This window comes from Scyliorhinus canicula, chromosome 9, assembly GCF_902713615.1.
Source record: "Scyliorhinus canicula chromosome 9, sScyCan1.1, whole genome shotgun sequence".
Lineage (NCBI taxonomy): Eukaryota > Metazoa > Chordata > Chondrichthyes > Carcharhiniformes > Scyliorhinidae > Scyliorhinus > Scyliorhinus canicula.
The window spans coordinates 20,810,575-20,833,118 of NC_052154.1; the positions used below are offsets into that span (position 1 = coordinate 20,810,575).

The 22,544-nt window shown below is 43.2% G+C and overlaps 1 protein-coding gene across 1 annotated transcript in view; it reads right to left on the reverse strand.

The window, feature by feature from the left end:
- Positions 1 to 22,059, reverse strand: part of usp10 (ubiquitin specific peptidase 10) — an 89,978-nt gene extending 67,919 nt beyond the window's left edge. The window contains exon 1 of the mRNA XM_038806313.1: positions 21,940 to 22,059. Coding sequence (XP_038662241.1) covers positions 21,940 to 21,960 — 21 coding nt within the window. The 5' untranslated portion in view covers positions 21,961 to 22,059. The remainder of the gene's footprint in view (positions 1 to 21,939) is intronic.
- Between the last annotated feature and the right edge of the window lie 485 nt (positions 22,060 to 22,544).

Consider the following 22,544-nt stretch of genomic DNA (forward strand, 5'->3'; position numbering starts at 1 on the left):
TTTTCCTATGCATAGCATCCTTCATATCATCCGATTGATCCAAATCACTCATTGTCAATTAAATACTTTTAAGTGCAGTCACCATTATAGACAAATACAGCAGACATTTTGCACACAAGGCCCCATAAAAAAGTAATGCAATTAATTATCTCAAAGTTCAATCTGGAGCATGATTTATCATCCAGAAAGCAAACTGTACAGATCAGATTTATTTTACTTTGCATTTTCTGATACAATATAGTGACCTGACTAAGTGCATTGTACTGTAGCCATCTAAGATGGACACTGGGCTACAAAATGGAGAACTGCTAAGACTGCAGGGAAAAACAGTCATAGTGAGAACAAGCAGCTCGCAGAAGACTGTTTTGCATTCTGCACGTACAGAAACCAGTTTCTGGCCAGGTGCAGAGTTTCAGCCAAAGGTGCAAATGGGAAACAGATCTGCATAGTAATGAGGTGATCCAGATCCAGACCCCGGACAATAGAAACATTTAAGTATCAATGGATACTTTTCCATAGACGCCCAGACAGAATGGTGCCAAAGCAACCAACACAAAGAGCCGTAGGGACCGCCCCACCCATCGAGGAACGACCCTCAGATTGGGGAGTTTGAAAGATATCGATTGGGAGAGACCCAATCGATACCTAGCAGGTGAAAGAACCCGCCCTAAGGGGCACGGACTTCTAGGACCTATAAGAGTAGGTCCCGCACATGGTTCGGTCTGTTTTGCTCCGGCCCAGATCTGCTGTTGCTTCCAGACTCCGGCCCAGACCTGTTACATCGCATCCTGACTCCAGTTTTCATCACCGGCCGTTGAGCATCAGCCATCGAACTGTAAGTGCCAACACAACGATCGCTACGTGATCCAGACCTTACTACCTCTTGACAACTTTGCCAATCAGAAAGTTACAGACCAAGAACGGGACGAAGGCCTTGCTCCCTGACCTTGCCTGTTCCTGTCTAGTTAAGTATTTAGTTGTTTAGTATTAGAAGTAAGTTAGTCTCTTTAGCGTATGCATGTGTATTTATTATATTTGTTATAATAAACACCAATTGTTTGGACTTACTATTCGGTGTACGGATTTATTACTTTGAACCTGACCTTGATATACTTGTGACGGTGTCTCAATACGGCACCTGGCGACTCCGAGCATAATTACACATACAGAGCCATAGTAGTGTTAAGCACACGGCCTTTAAACGGAGGCGTGTTAATCACACTCCAGTAAAACGAGCAACAGTACTTACAAGCATTAAGGAAATCAGACAGTTACCACCAATGCAACTAAGTGACACCCCTTTACATTAATCTTAAATGTTATGAGGTGTTTATAGTTTGAGATCAGTATTGCAGTTTAACTTCAATACAACTTTTCAGCTGAATCACAACCTACATTATTTTATAACACTTGCTGTTATAATCCACCTTTAAATGTAGAAAAACTTGCAATGCCAAACCAAAAGGAGATTTTTAAGGAGTCAATAGTGAGCTGCAAGGAGGTTCTTCAAGAGAAGCAGAGTGGGCCATCAAAAAAAAAACAGCCACTACATTTGCAGAGGGTGTGCGTAAGAGAGGTAAAGTACTCTGGAGGTTGTAGAGAAAAAGACATTACTGAGCTGGACAGAGGAGGCACATTAGAGGAGGATTCTGGGATGAACTATGCCAAAGGCTGTAGAGGATTGGAGTGAAATAACTTACCACAGAGAACGTGATTTGTGACTAAGGTTTAAAAGGAGGGAGGCGATCTCCATGGTGGGGCTGGAGATGGTCAACAGGAAGGATTTTAAAAGAAACACAAACTGTGGAAGAAACGGTGGTGCCAAAAGGAAAAAAAATGTACTGGACAAGCATTGGGGGATAACATGGTGTGAATTGGTGATACGTTTGGCCACAATGTCATCTCAATTTCCCAGAATAAGATCAGAGAAGGAATGGCAAGTGCCTTGCTAGCTGTGTGCGAACATTCTGGTGCTAATTGTTGGTCCATTGGCAAGAGTCCAAAAGAGGCAGTGCTGGGTAGGGTGAGATTAGCCATCAACGAACACGGACAGGAAGGTCAGTGAAAGATGTGGATGGCTGAAGGTGGCTGCATTGCAGCAACATATATGGCTGCACTGATTGTCATAGCAAATGCCTCAGCAAGCCTTCTGGAAAGTATGAAGAAAAACAGTTGGCTGTGACTTGAACTAATGGAGATACAAACCTGGTATGACAGTGGAATAGTGGGACAGCCAAGGAATAATAATGCGTTGTCATTAGAATGGGGGAAAGAGGAAAAAGTGAGAACAAGAGGCGAAAGGATCCTGGAAAGAGGAAGTCATGCACAGCAGAGTATGGCACGGTGGTCAGCAGGCTCAATTCTGACTGTGGGTATTTATGTGGAGCTTGCATATTCTCCCCGCCTCTGCGTTGGTTTCCTCCGGGTGCTCCAGTTTCCTCCCACAGTCCAAAGATGTGCAGGTTAGGTGGGGTTATGTGGCTAGGGCAGGAGAGTGGGCCTAGGTTGGGTGCTCTTTCAGAAGGTCAGCGCCGACTCAATGGGCCGAATGACCCCCTTATGCACTTTAGGCATTCTATGAACTGGAATGGCAGCCAGGTACACAAAAGTGGACGGAGACATTCAGTTTGCACAGGCATATGATAAATGCCAACTGACTTGCATGTTATATTTCAAGGAGAATGATCTAAAGTTGGCAATATTTCCAGAGTCAACTTAGTTGAAATATTGCTCAACAATTCCATTTGTAAAAAAGTGCAGCACCCAAAGAACAGTTTTAGCCCATGTCGTAAATGGCAACATAGGCACAAAACACTGAGGTGGTTGAAGCAGTCATGTATGAAAGGAAGGGGAAGGAAATTCCAAGTTGACTAACTGTTCATGCACCAGTGACCAATTACAGCTATGAAAGTAGATACATTATTACAATTGGGGGGGGTGGGAGAAAGAATATATTAATGCATACTATTTTGCATAGCAATAGTCAGTCATTCTACACATTCCATAATTGCGATTTCTAAAATGTATTTTTTTAAGACCCCTCATTTGAACTTTCAACAAATTAAAAGGTGCTTTTGCCAGCGTCTTCCCATTTCTGAAGCGCTCAAACTTTCATCTCACTATAAATTACTATTTATTCCATATTTTTCAAATCCATTTTACCAATAGGAAAAGCACAAAAATTAGCAAACATCATATTCCTTAGCATCCATCTCACTGTGAGATGCTAGTTTGGTTACCATCTGCTCATCAATATAATTTGCAATCTTGGAGCTTAGGCACTGAAAAAAACTTTGCACTTTACTGAACATATGACAAGATTTAAAACTAAAGCAAAAGAAGCCTACATGCTGGATTTTGTGCAATACCTGCCATTCTAATTACACGGCTTGCCTTTTGACAATCCCACCACATTCAGTGTCCGAAAATCAGTAACACAAAGAAAGCATTTAAAAACCCTGCGTTCACAATACTTATGAAGTGTCAGCCAGTTTAAGCGCTTGAACTCACAATTCTAACACCAAGGTATGTGCTGAACCAAATTGGTACTCGGGCACGAGTGTGTTTGAGGGAGTGAAGGCCAAATTTTGCTAAACTTCCCTGACATCACTAGCATAATTAAGACTAAAGTTATCAAATTACAGGGAGGGCGGCACAGTGGCACAGGGGTTAGCACTTCAGCCTCACAGCACCAAGGACCCGGGTTTGATCCCGGCCCCGAATCACTGTCCGTGTAGAGTTTGCACATTCTCCCCATGTTTGCTTGGGTCTCACCCCCACAACCCAAAGATGTGCAGGCTCGGTGGATTGGCTACGCTAAATTGCCCCTTAATTGTAAAAAATAACAATTGAGTACTCGAAATTTATTTTAAAAATCAAATTACAGTGATTTTCTGGAGAAAATATAGCATTAGTTGCAACTTGCGGTCAATTAAGACAATATAGCACAGAACAGGCCCTTCGGCCCACCAAGCCTGTACCTGTCATGATACCACCAGTGGCCAAAACCCTCAGCACTTCCTCGTGGCGTATTCCTCTGTACCCATCCTATCCATGTATTTGTCGAGATATCTTTTGAATGCAGTTAATGTATCTGCTTCGATAACCTGCCCTGGCCATGCGTTCCAGGCATTCACCACCCTCTGTGCAAAATACCTGCCTCACACATTTCCTCTAAACTTTGCCTCATGACAGTACACCTATGCCCCCTAGCGACTGACCCCTCCATCTCAGGAAAGTGCCTGCCCATGCACTCTATCCATGCCTCTCAATCTTGTAAACCTCTATCAGGTTGTCCCTCAACCGCCGTTGTTCCAATGAAAACAGTCCCAAGAGTCTATTCAGCCTCTCTGCATAGCTAACACCCTCCAGATTTTTGAAACAGTGAAATGCACCTATTGTGGTTCAATTGGTTAATGCAGCATGAGAGACTGTGTATTCAATTCTAAATATACAAAGAGTTCCGACAGGACACTTGGGATTTGTTTGAATTTGGCAATGCAAATTCTACACAATCCAGAGGTCCCATAGTATTATTGTAACAGGACACATTGTGACAGAATTTAACCTGATATTCTACTTTTCTAACAAAATTAAAGATTTTTTTAAATTAAAAAAATTAATTTTTGCTGAATGCCAAGTATTTTCAGATCACAGGTACCAGTGTCTAAGTGATTAAATATGTAAGACAGCCATATAGATCTGAAACGTCACACATTTCTATCTGCTGTCCCACACTGCACACCAGCTCCCTCAGCCAAGATATGGTAAGCATCCTACGCTTTAATTTGCTACAAGGCAGAGGAACACTAAATTGGTTTCTCCTCATTCTCAATAACCACCACCACTTCTCCAAAACAATTGTATACGAGGCCATCAGGTAAGAAAATTCTAAACTCTCCCATAATGCTAGCCACGAACACCAAAAATGCCACGAGTCGGGCCGGGAAAAAACCTGACTCTTTGGTTAAGGTATCAAATAGCTGTCACCTCCTGTAAGCCTGGACTCATCACAAGTACTAATCCAGAAAAGGAAGAAACAATCAACAGAAGAACTAAAAAGGAAAAGAATGAACATTGTGCAGTCTGAAAAAGATACCATGTTGAGCCACCTTTCCTCTGGCTCACAGGTACCACAACAAAGTCAATTTGAATGATCATGCATATACAGGCTTGAGGACAAACAATGTCAATTAATGAAACAAACCACTGCTGTGGGAGACTATTCTTCGTGCATTTAATTTTTGGGGGAAAAAGTTGAGTGTAATGGCCAATTGATTACAGCAATGAATAATTTGGACGTAATTTTGACATTCTGAATTCTCCCTCAGTGTAACCAAACAGGCGCTGGAATGTGGAGACTAAGAGCTTCTCACAGTAACTTAATTGCAGTGTTAATGTAAGCCTACTTGTGACAATAAAGATTATTATAATATTTCAAAATTCTACTTTTATGCATTACACATGCTAAAAAGTATAGAATAATAATCTTTATTAGTGTCACAAATAGGCATACATTAACATTGCAATGACATTACTGTGAAAATCCCCTAGTCGCCACACTACGGCGCCTGTTCAGGTACACCGAGGGAGAATTCAGAATGTTGAATTCACGTAACAAGCACGTCTTTCGGGTCTTGTAGGAGGAACCCGGAGCACCTGCAAGAAACCCATGCAGACACGGGGAGAACGTACAGACTCTGCACAGGCAGTGACCCAAGCCGGGAATTGAACCCTGGCGCTGTGAAGCTACACTGCTAACCACTGTGCTACCACGTCGACCTTCTGAAAAATAAACATAAAATAATCAAGTAAAGAACAACTTTATATAACAACTTTACCATGTAAAACAGGGCAACTGGCACAGCTAGGCTTGGAATGCCTGGGTTAGAGTTGAAAAATGTACGGGCTCAGGGCGGATCATGCCAAATGATCCAAGATTTTATCAGCAGCTGAAATAAACTCCATTCCCTAACCACCGGTTAGATTCCGTCTCCCTGGACACAGCCTCTGCTGAAGCAAACTATTTGGCAATCTATCTGACCGAGGTCAGCTTCTGACAGCACAACATCACCAAGACCACCTCCCTCCAACCCTTGCAACATGTTCCATCCCTACTTAGTGTTCTAAGCCAGAGAGTAAAAAGTAAAATCAGGTCAATGGGGAGAGAATTTGGATGCGAGTATTGCAACAGCATGCACCTTGAAAAGAGAAGAAATTGACAAGTTTAGGGTGGAAATTCAGAGGGGATGTAGTATGCTGTGTGCACACAAGGGACCAGAATTGGATGAATGCCGTGTTCTTGGGATGAATGTGGGGTGGGAGAAGGTGCTATACTAACGTAGGAAAGAGAAGCAGGCCATTTGGTCGATCATGTCCTGCTCCACCAAACAGACCATGGCTCATCAACTACCTCCATGCCACCCCCCTCCTCCCCAGTATCCCTTAATGTCATTAGTATCATGAAATCCATCTATTTCTATCTTGAACATGTTCAATAATTAATATTCCACAGCGCTCTGGAGTAGAATTCCAAAGATTCACCATCCTCTGAGTGACAAATTCTGCCTCATCCCAGTTTTAAATGGCCTACCCTTAATTCTAAGACTAGAGAGAGACAAGGCCACAGAGGGATTTGAACATCAGGAAGAGGCTGACATTGATGTACCCGCTCATCCAATTCTGCTTGTGTCCTTACGAGCACCATATCCTGCTCACTCATTATCTCTGCTCTTGCTGATCAGGACACAAGCAGAATTGGATGAGCTAAATGATGGGAGGGTGGAAGATGGAAAGCCGGCCAAGAGAGCATTCGAGTCATCTAATCTGGAGATAAAGGCATGCCTGAAGATTTCAACAGTAAATGTGCTGAGGCAGGGCAGGGATGGACACGGTTACGAATATGGAATTGGGCACTCTTGGCGATGGCGAGGAAATACTCTCAGAAGCTCAACTTGGGGTGAATAGGACACCAAGGTTGCAAATAGTCTGATTCAGCTTAAGCGTGCTGCAAACTGACATATTCCAGGGCCAGGTCGATGTGCTGAGAGACGTGCACAAATTTGGGGCAGGCAGCAAGATGCTACTGTCAAAGGCCTCCCACCATATTCAGAGGGGCTGAAAACCATCTAAATCCCTCTGGCTGTGTGCACCAGTGAATGTTTGCCATGAAAAACAATTATACATTGCAAATATAACCTGTAATGAATCACAGAATCCCCACAGAGCAGAAGGAGGACATTCGACCCATCGTCTCTGCAGCGATCCTGCGAATGAGCACTCCACCCACTTACACTCCCCAGTCCACTCCACCCTACCCGTTACACAGAACCCGGACATTATGGGGCAATTTTAGCATGGCCAATCCACCTGACCGTGGGACTGTGGCAGGAAACCGGAGCATCCGGAGGAAACTGATGCAGACACGGGCAGAGCGTACAAACTGCACACAGACAGAGGCCAGGATTGAACCCGGGTCCTTGGTGCTGTGAGGCAGCAGTGCTAATCACTGTGCATCGTGCCACCGCAATGATGTATCTATGCACCTCAGGTACTGTACTGGAAGAAATGGATTTGTATTGCACTGTATACAGTCAAATTTGAACTGTAATGTCATGTATTTTGCTAACAAATTTTACAAATAGTGTCATGTTACATGTATTGCAATGTTAACAGTATTGCAAAAGTATTTTTTTTGACTGGCTCAACCATTGTTAAGACTCCATGAGGTTATCAGCCATTGTACTCTATAATCTGGTTTGCACGTCCCAAAGCCATAGAAACAAACAGGCCACAAAAAGAATTGCCTACAAACAGGGAAAGACAAAAAGGAATCTATGTACTTAAACTCTTGCTTAAATTGTGATGACTCATTAAACTCCAGTTGTCACTCAATAGACCATCATGGAATCTTACCTCATTCAACCTCTAGCACACGGTTGTGGATTTGTGAAATCCAATGAATGATATACAAAACATTTGTACTAGTCATTTTTTTTTTAAAAATCAGGCACTAATTATACACAAACAACATATACAAGTCTCTCACTTCACATTTTAAAAATGTAATATATTCTAAAACAACTTACAATACAATAATCCCAAAATAGAGACTTTCTATTAAAAAGTAATGTTTAAATTACTTTCAAAAGCAGAATGAGAATATCGAAAACTTAAAATTATATTAAATTGATGTGAAAAAAATTATTATTCCCTTCCCATTTTTGAAAGGCTAGACTAATTGAAAATTAAATCAAACAGACCAAATTCATTGACTATCTCCTTCACCAGGTAAACAGGATTGAGGTAGCAATTTTTAGATTCAGTAATGTTTCATCCTCTAGTTTTTGGCCAATGCAGCCTTGTACAAGAGTAGAGCGAGTTTTGGAGCAATATATCCGGCGAGGCTGCGTATTACATTCGGGTCAAGGGATTGCTGCTTGATTTTATTACACAGCAGGGACTGGGATCAAGTTAAATGGGCTCTGTGTGGACTCGTTATAGTTGTAAATGGGAGGGGTTGGGGCATTTTGAATATATTAATTGTTATTTCTTTGTTTTGGGTGGGAGTGGGGCGGTCTTATGTTGGTTGTATGGTGAGGTTTGGGAGGTTAACTGTTCTGCGGGATATTGTTTGCGGTAGAATTTCTCATTTCTTTATTGTAGTTTTGTAGCCAGGGCGGGTAGGGGAGTTTCTTTCTCTTTTTTGTGCCCTGGGATGGGGCTGCCTCGCTAGCAGAAATTTTTAACTCGCGAATGGGAGCAACATGGGCGAAGGGATTTCAGGCTGTTGGGCCTATTGTTTGTGGTTCAGCCTAGCATTTTGTTGGGGGTTGGTTAGGAGGAGATATTGTTTTTTAGAATGCAATTAATATGGATGTTTGGGTAGGGATTGTTTCAGGAGCGGGTTGGGGTAGTTTCCTGACGATGGCCATGGGTTTTTCTTTGTTTCACTTTTTGGGTTGGTTTTGCTGCCACCTTGGGTCTATTCTAATTGTTTAATCATTAAACAAGTTCTTTTTTCGACAGACAAGATTGTGGTGGAGCCATATGGTAGGTACGTGATGGTTACAGGGTCTTTGGCAGCTATGCTGGCGGTCTTAGTTAATGTATATGCCCGACTGGGACAATGCAGCATTTATTAGGAAGCTGCTGTCTTCCATTCCGGATTTAGATACACCCACTGAATTTTGGAGGCAATTTAAATTGCCTGCTAAATCTGAAGTTGGACTCTTCTACGCAGAAACCGATGGTGCTCTCAGGGTGGCAAAGAATGCTGTTGCCGTCTATGAAACACATGGGGAAATCTGGAAAAGAGTAAATGTTTTACAGTTAACCCCCCCAGGGAGGGGGAGCCCACTTGGCAATGTTGCCTGTTCGCTTGGTCAGCTCTAGCTTCAGGTAAATGGGTGGCTTGTGACTGGGCACGGCTTCAAATTGAACTTCGCAGGTCTGGTGGTCAATGTTTTTTTAAAATTTAGATTAGCCAATTATTTTTTCCAATTAAGGGGTAATTTAGCGTGGCCAATCCACCTACTCTGCACATTTTTGGGTTGTGGGGGCAAAACCCACGCAGACACGGGGAGAACGTGCAAACTCCACACGGACAGTGACCCAGAGCCGGGATCGAACCTGGGACCTCAGCGCCGTGAGGCGGTTGTGCTAACCACTAGGCCACCGTGCTGCCCTGGTGGTCAATGTTAAGTCCCATCTGCAAAACTGGGACAACTTTCCCTGTCCTTGGCAGGCAGAGTTCAGTCTATTGAAATGAATATTCTTCCCAAGATTTTTGTTTTCACTTCAATGTCTCTCGGTCTTCCTCACTAAATCTTTTCTTGACGTTTAATATGTTGATCTGATCTTTTTAAGGGTGTGCAAGACACCAAGGATCCATAAGGTAGTTCTTCAAAGGAATAGGCAGTTGGGGGCATCGCAATGCCAAATTTGCTTTTTTCTTGAGCGACCAAAGCGGTGCAGTGACCCAGGTTCCGTATGGGGAGGATAGAGGCGAGGTCGTGTAGGGGAATATACTCATGGTGCACTGGTAATGGCCTCGCTTCAGTTTTTTCCGCTGGGTATTCCTCGAACCCGGTGGCCGTGTTCACTTTAAGGTTATGGAGACAATTCCGGCAGCATTTTAAACTTGGATCCGTTCCGAAGATTGATCACAATCTGTGCTAATCACTTCCTTGAACAGTCGAGATTGGACGGCAAGTTCAGGGTGTAGTTAAGGGAAGGGGCTCAAGCGATTTGTTTGTAGATGGGCGTTTTGACAGCCTGGAGGAATTGTCGGCAAAGTTTGGGATTGTGGGGTCATTCAGGCACTTCCAGATAAGGAATTTTGTACAGATGACCTTCCTAATATTTCCCGGGGCACCGTGGATGTGTCGGTTGGCGGGATCAGAGGATAGCAGGCCTGGTATTTATGGGCAAATTCTGTCTGAGGATTCAGTAAGCAGATGGGGTGAAGGCAAAGTGGGAGAGGGAGTTGGGACCTGGAGTGGATGATGAGGTGTGTCATAGGGTGAACTCCATGTCTTTGTGCGCGCGGCTTGGTCTAATCCAGTTTACGATGGTGCATAGGATGCACCTGACCAAAATTAGGATGAGTGATTTCTTTCTGGAGGTAGAAGACAGGTGCGAGCGGTGTTCCAGGGGGCCAGCCAATCGCACACACATGTTCTGATCTCGCCCCAAACTGGAAAGCTTTTAGCTTACTGGTCTCCTTCTTCAGTATCTTGTCGATACGGCAGGCAATTGGGACCAGCTTAGGGGTAAAAACATCGATCTGGAGCCTCTTCTTCCGGTGGCAATTTTTGGGGTGTAGGACTCGCCGGGACTGCGGGCAGGAGTGATGGCAGATGTCCTTGCCTTCACCTTGTTGATCGCCTGGAGGCAAGTTCTCCTAGGGTGGAGGGCCTCTTTTCTGCCCAGTGACTCAGTATGGTTGGGTGACCTAATGGAATTTGTATAGCTTGAGAAAGTTAAGTACACCATTCGGGGGTCGGTTGAAGGGTTCTACTGGAGAAGGCAGCCATTCATTAGCTACTTTCAAGGAATTAGTCATTGGGGTGGGGGGGGGGGGGGGTTAGTTTTGAGTTTTCTTTCTTCTCTTGGTAGATAGGGTGGGTAAAGCAGGATTGGGTTTTTGTTATGTTATTTTTGTGTACAATCTGCTGTGGGTAATATGGGTATTGTTAAATCTATTGTAAAATGGAAAAGCTCACTTTTTTTTTTTAAACTCAGGAACTGAATCAGAAACCTCTGATCCAGGAATCTATAACAATATTCAAAACAGTGTCCTGGGCAATCACGCTACAAACACTTGCCTCCAAACCAGCCATATGTTAAAATATGCACTATATGGTATTTGACAGTGCACAAATTAGCTCCCATGCCTGCCTACATAATAGTGGTTGTATTGAGAAAGTAACCCAATGACCATAAAGAGCCATGCTGAGATAGTACCATGGTATGATACAAATGCTTTTCTTTCATAATCTCCTCTTGTAACAAAATAGATACATCTTCTATTGTCAAAGACATTGATAGCTTCTAAGCACCCCCAAAGTAAAAAACTATTGCAGATCGTATTTTGGATTTTCCCTTTAAAGTGGAAATCTAAAACAATTTGTGCCGGCTTCACAGAAGATGAGAAACTTTCATCCTTATTCAAGTAATAACCGAACATGGTATTTACTGCATAGTTTAAATGTTGACACAATCGTAAGAAGCATAGTTTGCGAGCAAACATTTAAATAGAAACGAATGATTTTATCATAATGCCTTATTGAATTTACACCATATTACCCCAAAATATGATTAAATTATTTTAAAAGGTTTCCGGTCAAAGCTGCTCCAAGTGACATGCTTTGCACTGGCAATTCAGAACTAAGGAAACCCTCCATGGTCGGTTCAAACCAGGGTATGCCAACAGTTCGCCAGGGCACTGTTAACTAACAAACCTATCGGCTTTACATTCCTTTGAACTCAGCCAGGGAGGTGGAGTGAGGACCCTGATGGTTCGAAGGCCCAGAGTGTCCATAAATTTTGCCCAGGCTTTTCCTTGGAGAGGACATTACAGTTTCACTGCAACGGGTTAACACAACACAAGAGACAGGCTTAACACAGAGCTGACTATCACGGTGCAGGCCACCATCTTGCAAGATGCAAGGCTGTAACTGGGTGGATCCATCAATGTGGGTCGCTTCCAAATAGATAGAATATATGTGGTTTGCTGATTAAATTCAAACAGCATTCCTAGACACAATTGGTGTTTTTTGTAAATTTGGAGTACCCAATTCATTTTTTCCAATTAAGGGACAATTTAGCGTGGCCAATCCACCAAGCCTGCACATCCTTTTAGTTGTGGGGGCGAAACCCACAAAAACACGGGAAGAATGAGCAAACTCCACACGGACTGTGACCCAGAGCCGGGATCAAACCTGGGACCTCGGCGCCATGAGGCAGCAGGGCTAACCCACTGCGCCACCGTGCTGCCCCACACAATTGGTGTTAATAAGGTTTGACTCCACAATTCTGCAAACAAATTCTCGATTGTTAAGTGTATTAATCAGCAATATGGTTTTAAAATCCTTACACTGAAGCTACTAATACTAAAGTGATGCTGCTATGTAGGCTGGTCACAGCCAAAAACACAAGTTAAGGTCTCCGCGTCTGCCAATGCTTAGCACAGGGGTGGGCAAACTACGGCCCGCGGGCCGCATGCGGCCCGCCAAAGGTATTTCTGCGGCCCACCAAGTCATTAAAAAAAAAAAAAAAAAAAAATTTTTTTTAAAAAAATTTTTTTTTTTTTAATTTTTTTTTAAAGGTTAATGGGTGGGGTGGCTGTTGGGTTACTTACTGGTATAGGGTGGATACGTTGACTTGAGTAGGGTAATCATTGCTTGGCACAACATCGAGGGCCGAAGGGCCTGTTCTGTGCTGTACTGTTCTATGTTCTATATGAGGCGCCCAGAATCATAACCGGGTGAAGTAATTATTTTACTTAATATACTATGCGGCCCTTTGTGAATTGTGAATTTCTGAATGCGGCCCTTGCACGGAAAAGTTTGCCCACCCCTGGCTTAGCATATTTGACAACTTTGTTCCTGAAGCAAGAGAACCATATATGTTACACCAGTGCAACATTAAAGCTGCTTCAGACATGGTGATGGGTTTCAGAAGTCAGGCACCAAAAAAAGACAATTAAATTTTTTTAAAGGTGAAACAGATAAAGGCCTTTCATTAAAAATGTAGTAGCAAAGACCACGTGAATGAGCAAACAAAATGGCCCCTTTCAATGTAACATAGGCACGAGGCAGGAAAGCTCTTTTTTTGTTTGCATTGGACAGATTTGTTAAACCTTTAACATATTCATTTAATCACGGCGCTGAGGAGCCGGGTTCGATCCCAGCCCGGGTCACTGTCCATGAGTTTGCACATTCTTCCCATGTCTGCGTGAGTCTCAGCCCTACAACCCAAAGATGTGCAGGGTAGGTGAATTGGCCACGCTAAGTTGCTCATTAACTGGAAAAAAAAGAATTGGGTACTCTAAACTTATTTTTAAAAACATTTTCATTTAATATGCTTTTCCTATAGGTGACATAAAGTTGTAAATTGCTAACCCAATATTGTACATTTGCTCTATCCTTTCAATACAGTAATACAGTTCATTCGAGTTACTTAACCCAGTCATTACACAATACATCATACTCATGTTGCAACTGCTCAAAATTGCAGGGATACTTTAAGTTGGTCTGATTTTTTTTTAGGAAACCAGTCAATGATTTCAAATGGTTTGCATTAGCAGGGACTAAGGAACATTCGACTGTTTGTGGATGTGAGGTGGTTAAAAAGCTGCTTGCCGGGCAGCACGGTGGCCTAGTGGTTAGCACAACCGCCTCACGGCGCTGAGGTCCCAGGTTCGATCCCGGCTCTGGGTCACTGTCCGTGTGGAGTTTACACATTCTCCCCGTGTCTGCGTGGGTTTCGCCCCCACAACCCAAAAATGTGCAGAGTAGGTGGATTGGCCAAGCTAAATTGCCCCTTAATTGGAAAAAATAATTGGCTAATCTAAATTTATTTTAAAAAAGCTGCTTGCCCAACTAGATATCAATGTTTTTAAAATGTAAATATCTATGGACTTGGTGGTGCAGTTGGTCAATTAACTCCATTCTTTTCTCTCTGGGACACAAATTAAAATCCAACGGAGGATTAAAAAATCTTTTTTCTCTTACAACCGTAACTAAAGTCATTTCCAGTTATTACCAAATCCAAACCACAAAAATTGGCCATTATTCAGCTCTAAGCAAACAGTCTTATTCAGGTAATAAAGTGTGTCTGGTATAGAACAGATGCCATCAGCTTGCAGATGGTCGAGATTCATGCTAAATCCAAACTAATCTGAAAGTGCCTGATGCAAACAGACAAAAATACACATCCCTTCTCAATGAAAATTAAATGAACATCAATTGGTAAAATTAACGGTGAACTACGAGGTTTCTAACTTACATCACACAAAGTTTGGATGTGATTGTCATACTTGGCTTTCAATAAATGATATGTTAATCTATTTTCTGCTTTCTTTTTAAATGTAGTGTACCCAATTCATTTTTTCCAAATAAGTGGCAATTTAGTGTGGCCAATCCACCTAACCTGGACATCTTTGGGTTGTGGGGATGAAACCCAGACACGGGGAGAATGTGCAAACTCCACACAGACAGTGACCCAGGGCTGGGATTCAAACCCAGGCCCTCAGTGCCACAGTCCCAGTGCTAACCACTGCACCACATGCCACCCTAATCTATTTTCTACTTTTAATATCCCCTTCAGGTGATCCTGGTAAGACCGCATTATTCTACATCCCTGGTTGTCGTGGAAAGATGTCACACCTTCACCTTAGTGTTTGATTTTACAACTCACCGGCCTGCCACATCATTCAAAAGATATTATGGGTCTGCATATCCTCCCAGTGTGTGCGTGGGTTTCCTCCGGGTGCTCCGGTTTCCTCCCACAGTCCAAAGATGTGCAGGTTAGGTGGATTGGCCATGATAAATTGCCCTTAGGGTCCAAAATTGCCCTTAGTGTTGGGTGGGGTTACTGGGTTATGGGGATAGGGTGGAGTTGTTGACCTTGGGTAGGGTGCTCTTTCCAAGAGCCGGTGCAGACTCGATGGGCCGAATGGCCTCCTTCTGCACTGTAAATTCTATGATAAAGTACATAGTGTGAGAATGGAGTTACATGCATATCAGTGAGCAGGGATAATGTATGACAATTAAATGCATTTCAATCATTTTTCTGCCATCAAACACAAAATAACCAGCTTTAATTAAATAAATTTCTCAACTTGCTACCACGGCTGGGGAGCAAGACATTATCTAAAATCTACGCAGTTAAGACTGACCAGAATTAATTCTTGCCAACCCAGTTGCTATAACGGAGACAACAACCGTAGTGTCAAGCTTGCAGTAGAACTGGCTCCATCTAAAAAAGCAGTTTGCTTTCTGAATTCAATGATGCAATGCAAATAAACTTAAAGCTTTATGTAAATATTATATAGTCCAGCTCAGTGACAGGGAAATGGCCGATTTCAAACAAATCTTTAACTGGAACAATCAATTTAACCACTATTCAATAATATACAATCTCTCCTCCTCATGATGTTGCTCATGTCATGTCAAAGGATATGCCATTGAAAGAGCGGCACATAGCACACTGGTTAGCACTGGGACTGCGGCACTGAGGACCCGGGTTCGAACCCCAGCCCTGGTTCAGTGTCTGTGTGGCGTTTGCACATTCTCCCCATGTCTGCATGGGTTTCACCCCCACAACCCAAAGATGTGCAGGTTAAGTGGATTGGCCACACTAAATTGCCCCTTAAGTGGAAAAAAAATAGGGTAATCTAAATTTATAAAGAAAAAAGGATATGCCATTGTATCATACAAATATCAAATTTTGACAAACCAGGAATTATTATATGCCCCAAATTATACTTGACTTTTACTATATTACTAAAATGCTTTACAAGGTATGTGTAATAATCAGATAAAGATAGAATGAATTGGGCACTTTCAACAACTTGCTCAAATAGCCACCTCTTGGCGAGAACCTGAGACTACATTGCGACGGTTGAAATAATTAAAAAGGAAATGTTGACACAAGTTTACTGACACAGAAACATATCCAATATCACAACGCAGAGCAAGATCTTTCAGGAGGACATGTGCATTCTACCCATGGTTGTTCATAAACTATAAGTATAATTTGTAAGTGGCAATGAACCTCCTGAGATTAAAGAACACTGACATTTTGGATAGAAAATTGGCTAGGGGACAAAAGGAGGGAGTAGTGAACAGTTGCTTTTTAGATTAGAGGTAGAAGATAGTGATATCGCCTAGAGTTTGGTATTAGGACCACTGTGTCTTTTTGATACGCAAGTTATCAAAAATACATAAATACATGCCTTGGAATTAGGTGTACAGGACAACATTTTTAAGTTGCTGGATGACAAGACTCAAAAACAGTGAGAGGAATAACAGTAACAGACATGTTATCTTACAAGCAAAAGGGTTGGGCAGGTTGGGTCTGTATTCAATGAGGTTAAAGAGATTGAATGGCGATCTTGTTGAAACATACAGGGCAGCACAGTAGCACAGTGGGTAGCACTGTTGCTTCACATTTCATGGGTCCCAGGTTCGATTGCCGGCTTAGGTCACTGCCTATGTGGAGTCTGCACGTTCTCCCTGTGCCTGCGTGCGTTTCCTCCGGGCGCTCCGGTTTCCTCCCATAAGTCCCGAAAGACGTGCTGTTAGGCAATTTGGACATTCTAAATTCTCCCTGTGTATCCGAACAGGCAACTGAATGTGGCGACTTGGGGCTTTTCACAGCAACTTCATTGCAGTGTTAATATAAGCCTATTTGTGACAATAAAGATTATTACGATCCTGAGGGGGCTTGACAGGGTAGACGCTGAAAGGAGAATCTCTCCCTTGAGGGAGAGGCTAGCACTATGGGGCAGTTTAAAATTAAAAGGTCTCCCATTTAAGATGAAAATATTTTTTCTCTCAGAGGGTTGTGAATCTTTGGAACTCACTTCCCCATAGTGCAGGGGAGGGGGAGTCAATTACTATTTTTAAGGTAGAGGTAGATAGTCTCTTGACTAAGGAGGGAGTCAAAGGTTATTGGGGGTAGGTGGAATGTGGAGCCATGATCTAACTGAATGGCAGAGCAGACTTGAGGGGCCAAATGGTCTCCTCCTACTCAAGAGTTCACATGTATGTATGTTAATACATCAGTAAAATGGACCAGTGAAATGAGCAGGCACAAACACACAGCAAATGAAATTTAACAGAAAAATGTAAAGTTATGCACTTTGGTAAGAAGAATGAGGTAGACAATATTAAATATCATTTTTAAAATGGTTGCAGGAAAGGAGAAACCTGGCAATGTGCACACGCAGAAAACGGTTGTTAAAACATTATGAGATCTTTGGCTTTATTCATAGAGGGAGAGATCACAAAAGCAAGATGACTGTGCTAAATCTTCAGAAACCACAAGCTAGACCAGAACATCGTGTTTAATTCTGTGCAACACACTTCAGGAAGAATATAAAGCAGTACCAGGTATGGGTACCTCAGTTGTATAGAAAGACAAGAGAAGATGGAGCTGCTCTCTTTCAAGGTGAGGGCCAGGAACAAAGTTAATAGAGCTGTTGAGTAAGTTATGAACAGTTTTGATGAGTAAATAAAGAGAAACATTCCAATGGCAGAAGGGTCGGCGGTAAACAGGGAACTCACATTTAAGGTGACTGGCAAAAGAAAACCAGAGTTAGCTTGTTGCGAGTTGGAATTACTTTCTGAAATGGCGGTGGAAATATAATAGTCACTTTTTAAAAAGGAATTGGTTAATCACTTTGGAAGGAAAATATTTGCAGGGCTACGGGGGAAAAAGCAGCCAAAAGAACTAATTATAGAGTCATACCAAAGAGCCGACACAGGTACAAGGTCCAAATGGCCTCCTCCTGTGCTGTACCAATGGGTGGTGAAATGACGGAAGTCACTGTTGACCCTAAAGAAAGCCACACAGCTACATCCAGCACTCAGTGATTTCCCCTTTCCTAACAAGTATATCACAGAACTTACAGTGCAGAAGGAGGCCATTCGGCCCAGTGAGTCTGCCCGGCCCTTGGAAAGAGCATCCCACCCAAACCCACCCCACCACCCTATCCCCGTAACCCCACCCCACCTTTTTGGGCACTAAGGGTAATTTATCATATCCAATCCACCCAACCTGCACATCTTTGGACTGTGGGAGTAAACCAGAGCACCCGGAGGAAACCCACGCAGACACGGGGAGAAGGTGCAGACTCTGCACAGGCAGTAACCCAAGCTGGGGCCATGGAGTTGTGAAGCAACTGTGCTACCGCACTGCCCTGATGATGCTGGCACCAAGTCAAGAAGATCTCCAGCAACTGTGGGATCACCAGGCTGAACCGCTAATCACATTGGGCAATTCTAAGAGGACAAAATAAATATTGTGGGACATACACAAGAGAATCAGGAAGAAACAAATATAAAACACAAAGAACCAGTCAAATTAAAGTGAAAATTTGACATTCCACAAGCATAAAATGAGCTTTTCTAGGGCGAGAGGGGATGCTTTATATTCCATTAAAAACGCAATCAGGGCAGCACGGTGGCGCAGTGGGTTAGCCCTGCTGCCTCATGGCACCGAGGTCCCAGGTTCAATCCCGGCTCTGGGTCACTGTCCGTGTGGAGTTTGCACATTCTCCCCGTGTCTGTGTGGGTTTCACCCCCACAACCCAATGATGTTCAGGTTAGGTGGATTGGCCATGCTAAATTGCCCCTTAATTGGAAAATATTAATTGGGCACTCTAAAATTTAAAAAAAAAACGCAATCATATCTCATTCGAAAAGGAATAACATTTTGTGATTCTTATCAGTGCTATGACAGCATTTTTGCCTGCGGCGCTGCGGACCCGGGTTCGAATCCCGGCCCTGGGTCACTGTCCGTGTGGAGTTTGCCCATTCTCCCCGTGTCTGCGTGGGTTTCGCCCCCACAACCCAAAATATGTGCAGGATAGGTGCAGTGGCCACCCTAAATTGGAAAAAAAATTGGGTACTCTAAATTATTATTTTTTTTTAAAGTGCTATGACAGCAAAAGGTTCACGCCAATTCAAGCGATTTCTACGGTCTACCATCTGCAGGGTCTTCAACAGCGTACCCTATGTAGGAGCATGGAATCAGTGACAAAAACTCGGGATTTCTGCATTAACTACACATGTCTGAAAGCTTTACTCTGCAACATTATTTAAACCCGTTTCACCCATACAAATATACAGATGAAATAATTTTCTAATTAAGGTATGGTTTTTCACTCCAGTTCTCCCCACCCAAAATAACCCACTAATAAAAAGAAAGGCAAGTGGCAGCAGGGGGTTACGGGTATAGGGTGGATACGTGGGTTTGAGTAGGGTGATCATGGCTCGGCACAACATTGAGGGCCGAAGGGCCTGTTCTGTGCTGTACTGTTCTATGTTCTATGTGCCTAATTCAGACATTTGACATCTAGTACTCGACTTCCACATTCTTCCTCTAATGTTTGTATTTTCCCACAGAAGTAGTAAAATGAATGGCTGAAAGCAAATTACTGTGGATGTTGGAATCTGAAACCAAAGAGAAAATGCTGGAAAATCTCAACTGGTCTAGCAGCACTTACCCAATTTCTAGCATTAACCTACTCTGAATACAGGATTAACCATAGGTTACTGTAATGTCATGATTTATCTGCTGCTGGCTAAAATAATAGCAAACTAGAAACAATAGTAACACCGTAAAAATATGCGTGTTTAAATTAGACCTTATAAGACCAATTTGAGGTTTTCCATGATGCGTCCCAACAAGTAAGTCCAACTGATTGCAGTGGTAGCAATGATTTTCAATGGCATTTAAGGCACTGCATAAATGCAAGGGACTGTTGTTTTACAGTCGATTTTGAAAGTACCATAGCTGTGGAGTGTGAATTTCCATTTAGCATTGTAGTTTCTGCATAAAAACAGACTGGGCAAAGCAAACGGAGTTAAAATTGAACATTTAAATGCAATCTTAATTGGAAAATAATTTTCATGACAGAAAATCAATGAATCATAAAAAGGTGTTATTGCATCTTTTATCGATGCAACATGGCATCAATTGTTGAATTCTCACGCATAAAGAAGTACCTTCTTTTTACAAAGTAATTGATATTAATAAGTGGTGAGAACTATTAGTGATAGCTCCTGGGCTAATTTTCTATCATCTCACGTTGCCCATTTCTTTACAACTGAAAAGGCAGACTGGTTGAATACTATAAATATATATATTTTTTAACTGTATATTCACTTGAGTCAAAACTGACTCAGTGTAATCACCCATTCATCAAGGCCAATCCACCATCTGCTCAGTTCTTGGTCAACCCTCTTCCCCATGAGTCCTAATCCCTGCTGAAAGGAATTTTCTTGAAACAGAACCTTAGTGTACAAAGGCTCTTGCATTGTCCACATGTGCGTGAAGGGAAATATCAGGAACAGTAAACAATCCTAGATGAATGTCAGTCAGAACTTACTTATGCAAAAGTGAGCATGATCTTTTTGAAAACTCTCATTTGTCATAATTTAATTTTAATGAAATAAAATGAACAGTAGCTTTCAAAGTAAGGTCAATTAAAAAGTTCACCATCAACTAAGAAGTTTCAGTGAGCTGGTGTTTTTCCAAATGCAGAGCTGAATGTGAGAAATTGAATTATGTAGACAATTTACACTATGTTCGCCGCAGACAGCTTAGCTCAACTCATACTTATAGTCATGATGTGCAGATGTCGGCATTGGACTGTGGTGGTCACAGTAAGAAGTCGTACACCACCAGATTAGTCCAACAGGTTTGTTTCGAATCACTAGCTTTCGTAGTGCAGCTCCTTCCTCAGATGAATATTTATAGTATTGAGCTAGTCGTACTGAATGTCAGTTTTCTTTTTAAGTAAATCTATACATCAACGATTCTGATTATAAATCAAGGTAGAGAATGGCAGTTAGAATTTACATGGCAAACATAAAAATGCTTTTGGCAGTTATTGCTAGCTCAACGTTGTTACCAAACTTCCTTAACATTTAATGGTGAGTATGCCACAACCATGATTAGGCAATATCATTGTTTGCATAGTGTAGTAAATGAGCCTAAAAAAAGGATGTATTTATGGGTGTATTTATAGTACGGAGACACAACCAAGGGACTTCGTTCAGACCACGTGCAAAACAGGACACCCCACCCCTCCCCCAACACGAAACCACCAATTAAAAATGTCGGGATCCATTTTGCCGACCATTATGGATGTGTCCAGAGTCAGAGACGGATCACGAATGACTCTCCATTAATGTGCTGTGATAAAACCATGCATTTGCCCTTCCATCCCGGAGCATTCTTTCCAGTTGAAATTCTTGGGGACAATGACTCGGTTGCACAGTGTGTGCAGGCTGGATGAATCATCATGCGCCCCTCCCCCCCACGCCTCTTATCTCTTTCAATGGGTTTTCTTGCTGAAGCGAACATTTCGGGACGCAGCCGAAACACACAAGCGGGGCCTGTGAGCTGGGCCGCGGCGCATTCCCCCATCAATCAAAGTGAAACGTGAGGAAGCCGCGGGCGGGCGCTGCCAAAGGGATGTTTCTTTCGGACAGACAGAAGCCTCCCGGGGCGAGCCCTGCGCGGCTCAACGCGAGAAAATATCCCGGGGCCTAAACCTCATGGATTTTCTCTCCCTCACCCTCAGGAGGAATACAGTCCCCCGGCCGCCCGCTTTCTTTTTATTTCACTTCTCCTCCTCCTCACTACACCACTAAGACCATGACCTGCCGCTTTCCCGCTACCACGCCGGCCTCTCCTTACCTTTATATTGCTGCTAGCCATTTTGCTGCTTTTGAATGAGATAACTCATGCTTCCCCGTTTGCCGCCATGTTGTCTGCTTACGCGAGAGCCCAGTGCGTCTGCGCCGCGGGCCGCTCTGCAATTGGTCGGCGGCCCGGCCCGAGCGCCGTTCTCCCATTCGCTCCTCACAGGACTGTGCGGCTCCGCCAATGGCCGGCCGCCTCCTCCCCGGCGCGGCACCTGATTGGACAAATAGCGCGGGGCCCGAGCGGCTCTGCTCGGGGATTGGTCAACCGCCCTGTCTCCATTCGCTTTTCCCATTGGCCGGATCGCATAATGTATCGGGGTGGGTGGGAGAGGAAGAGAGGCTCAAATGACAGCTCAAGGATACCAACCTCCATGCAGAGCAGGGCAGTCTCCAAACTTCGATTGATGGCAAATTATTCTCAGGTCATCCAAACCCTTCAGGATTTGCCACCATCCCAGTGTGGAAAAACCGTGGGAACCAATTTGCGAGCAGCCAGCTCACACGGCTAGCAAATCTGTATTTGTCATGTTGTCTGAGGGATAATTCTATCCAGGACACTGCGGGGAATCTCGCCCGCTCCGGCGCAAAATATTGCCT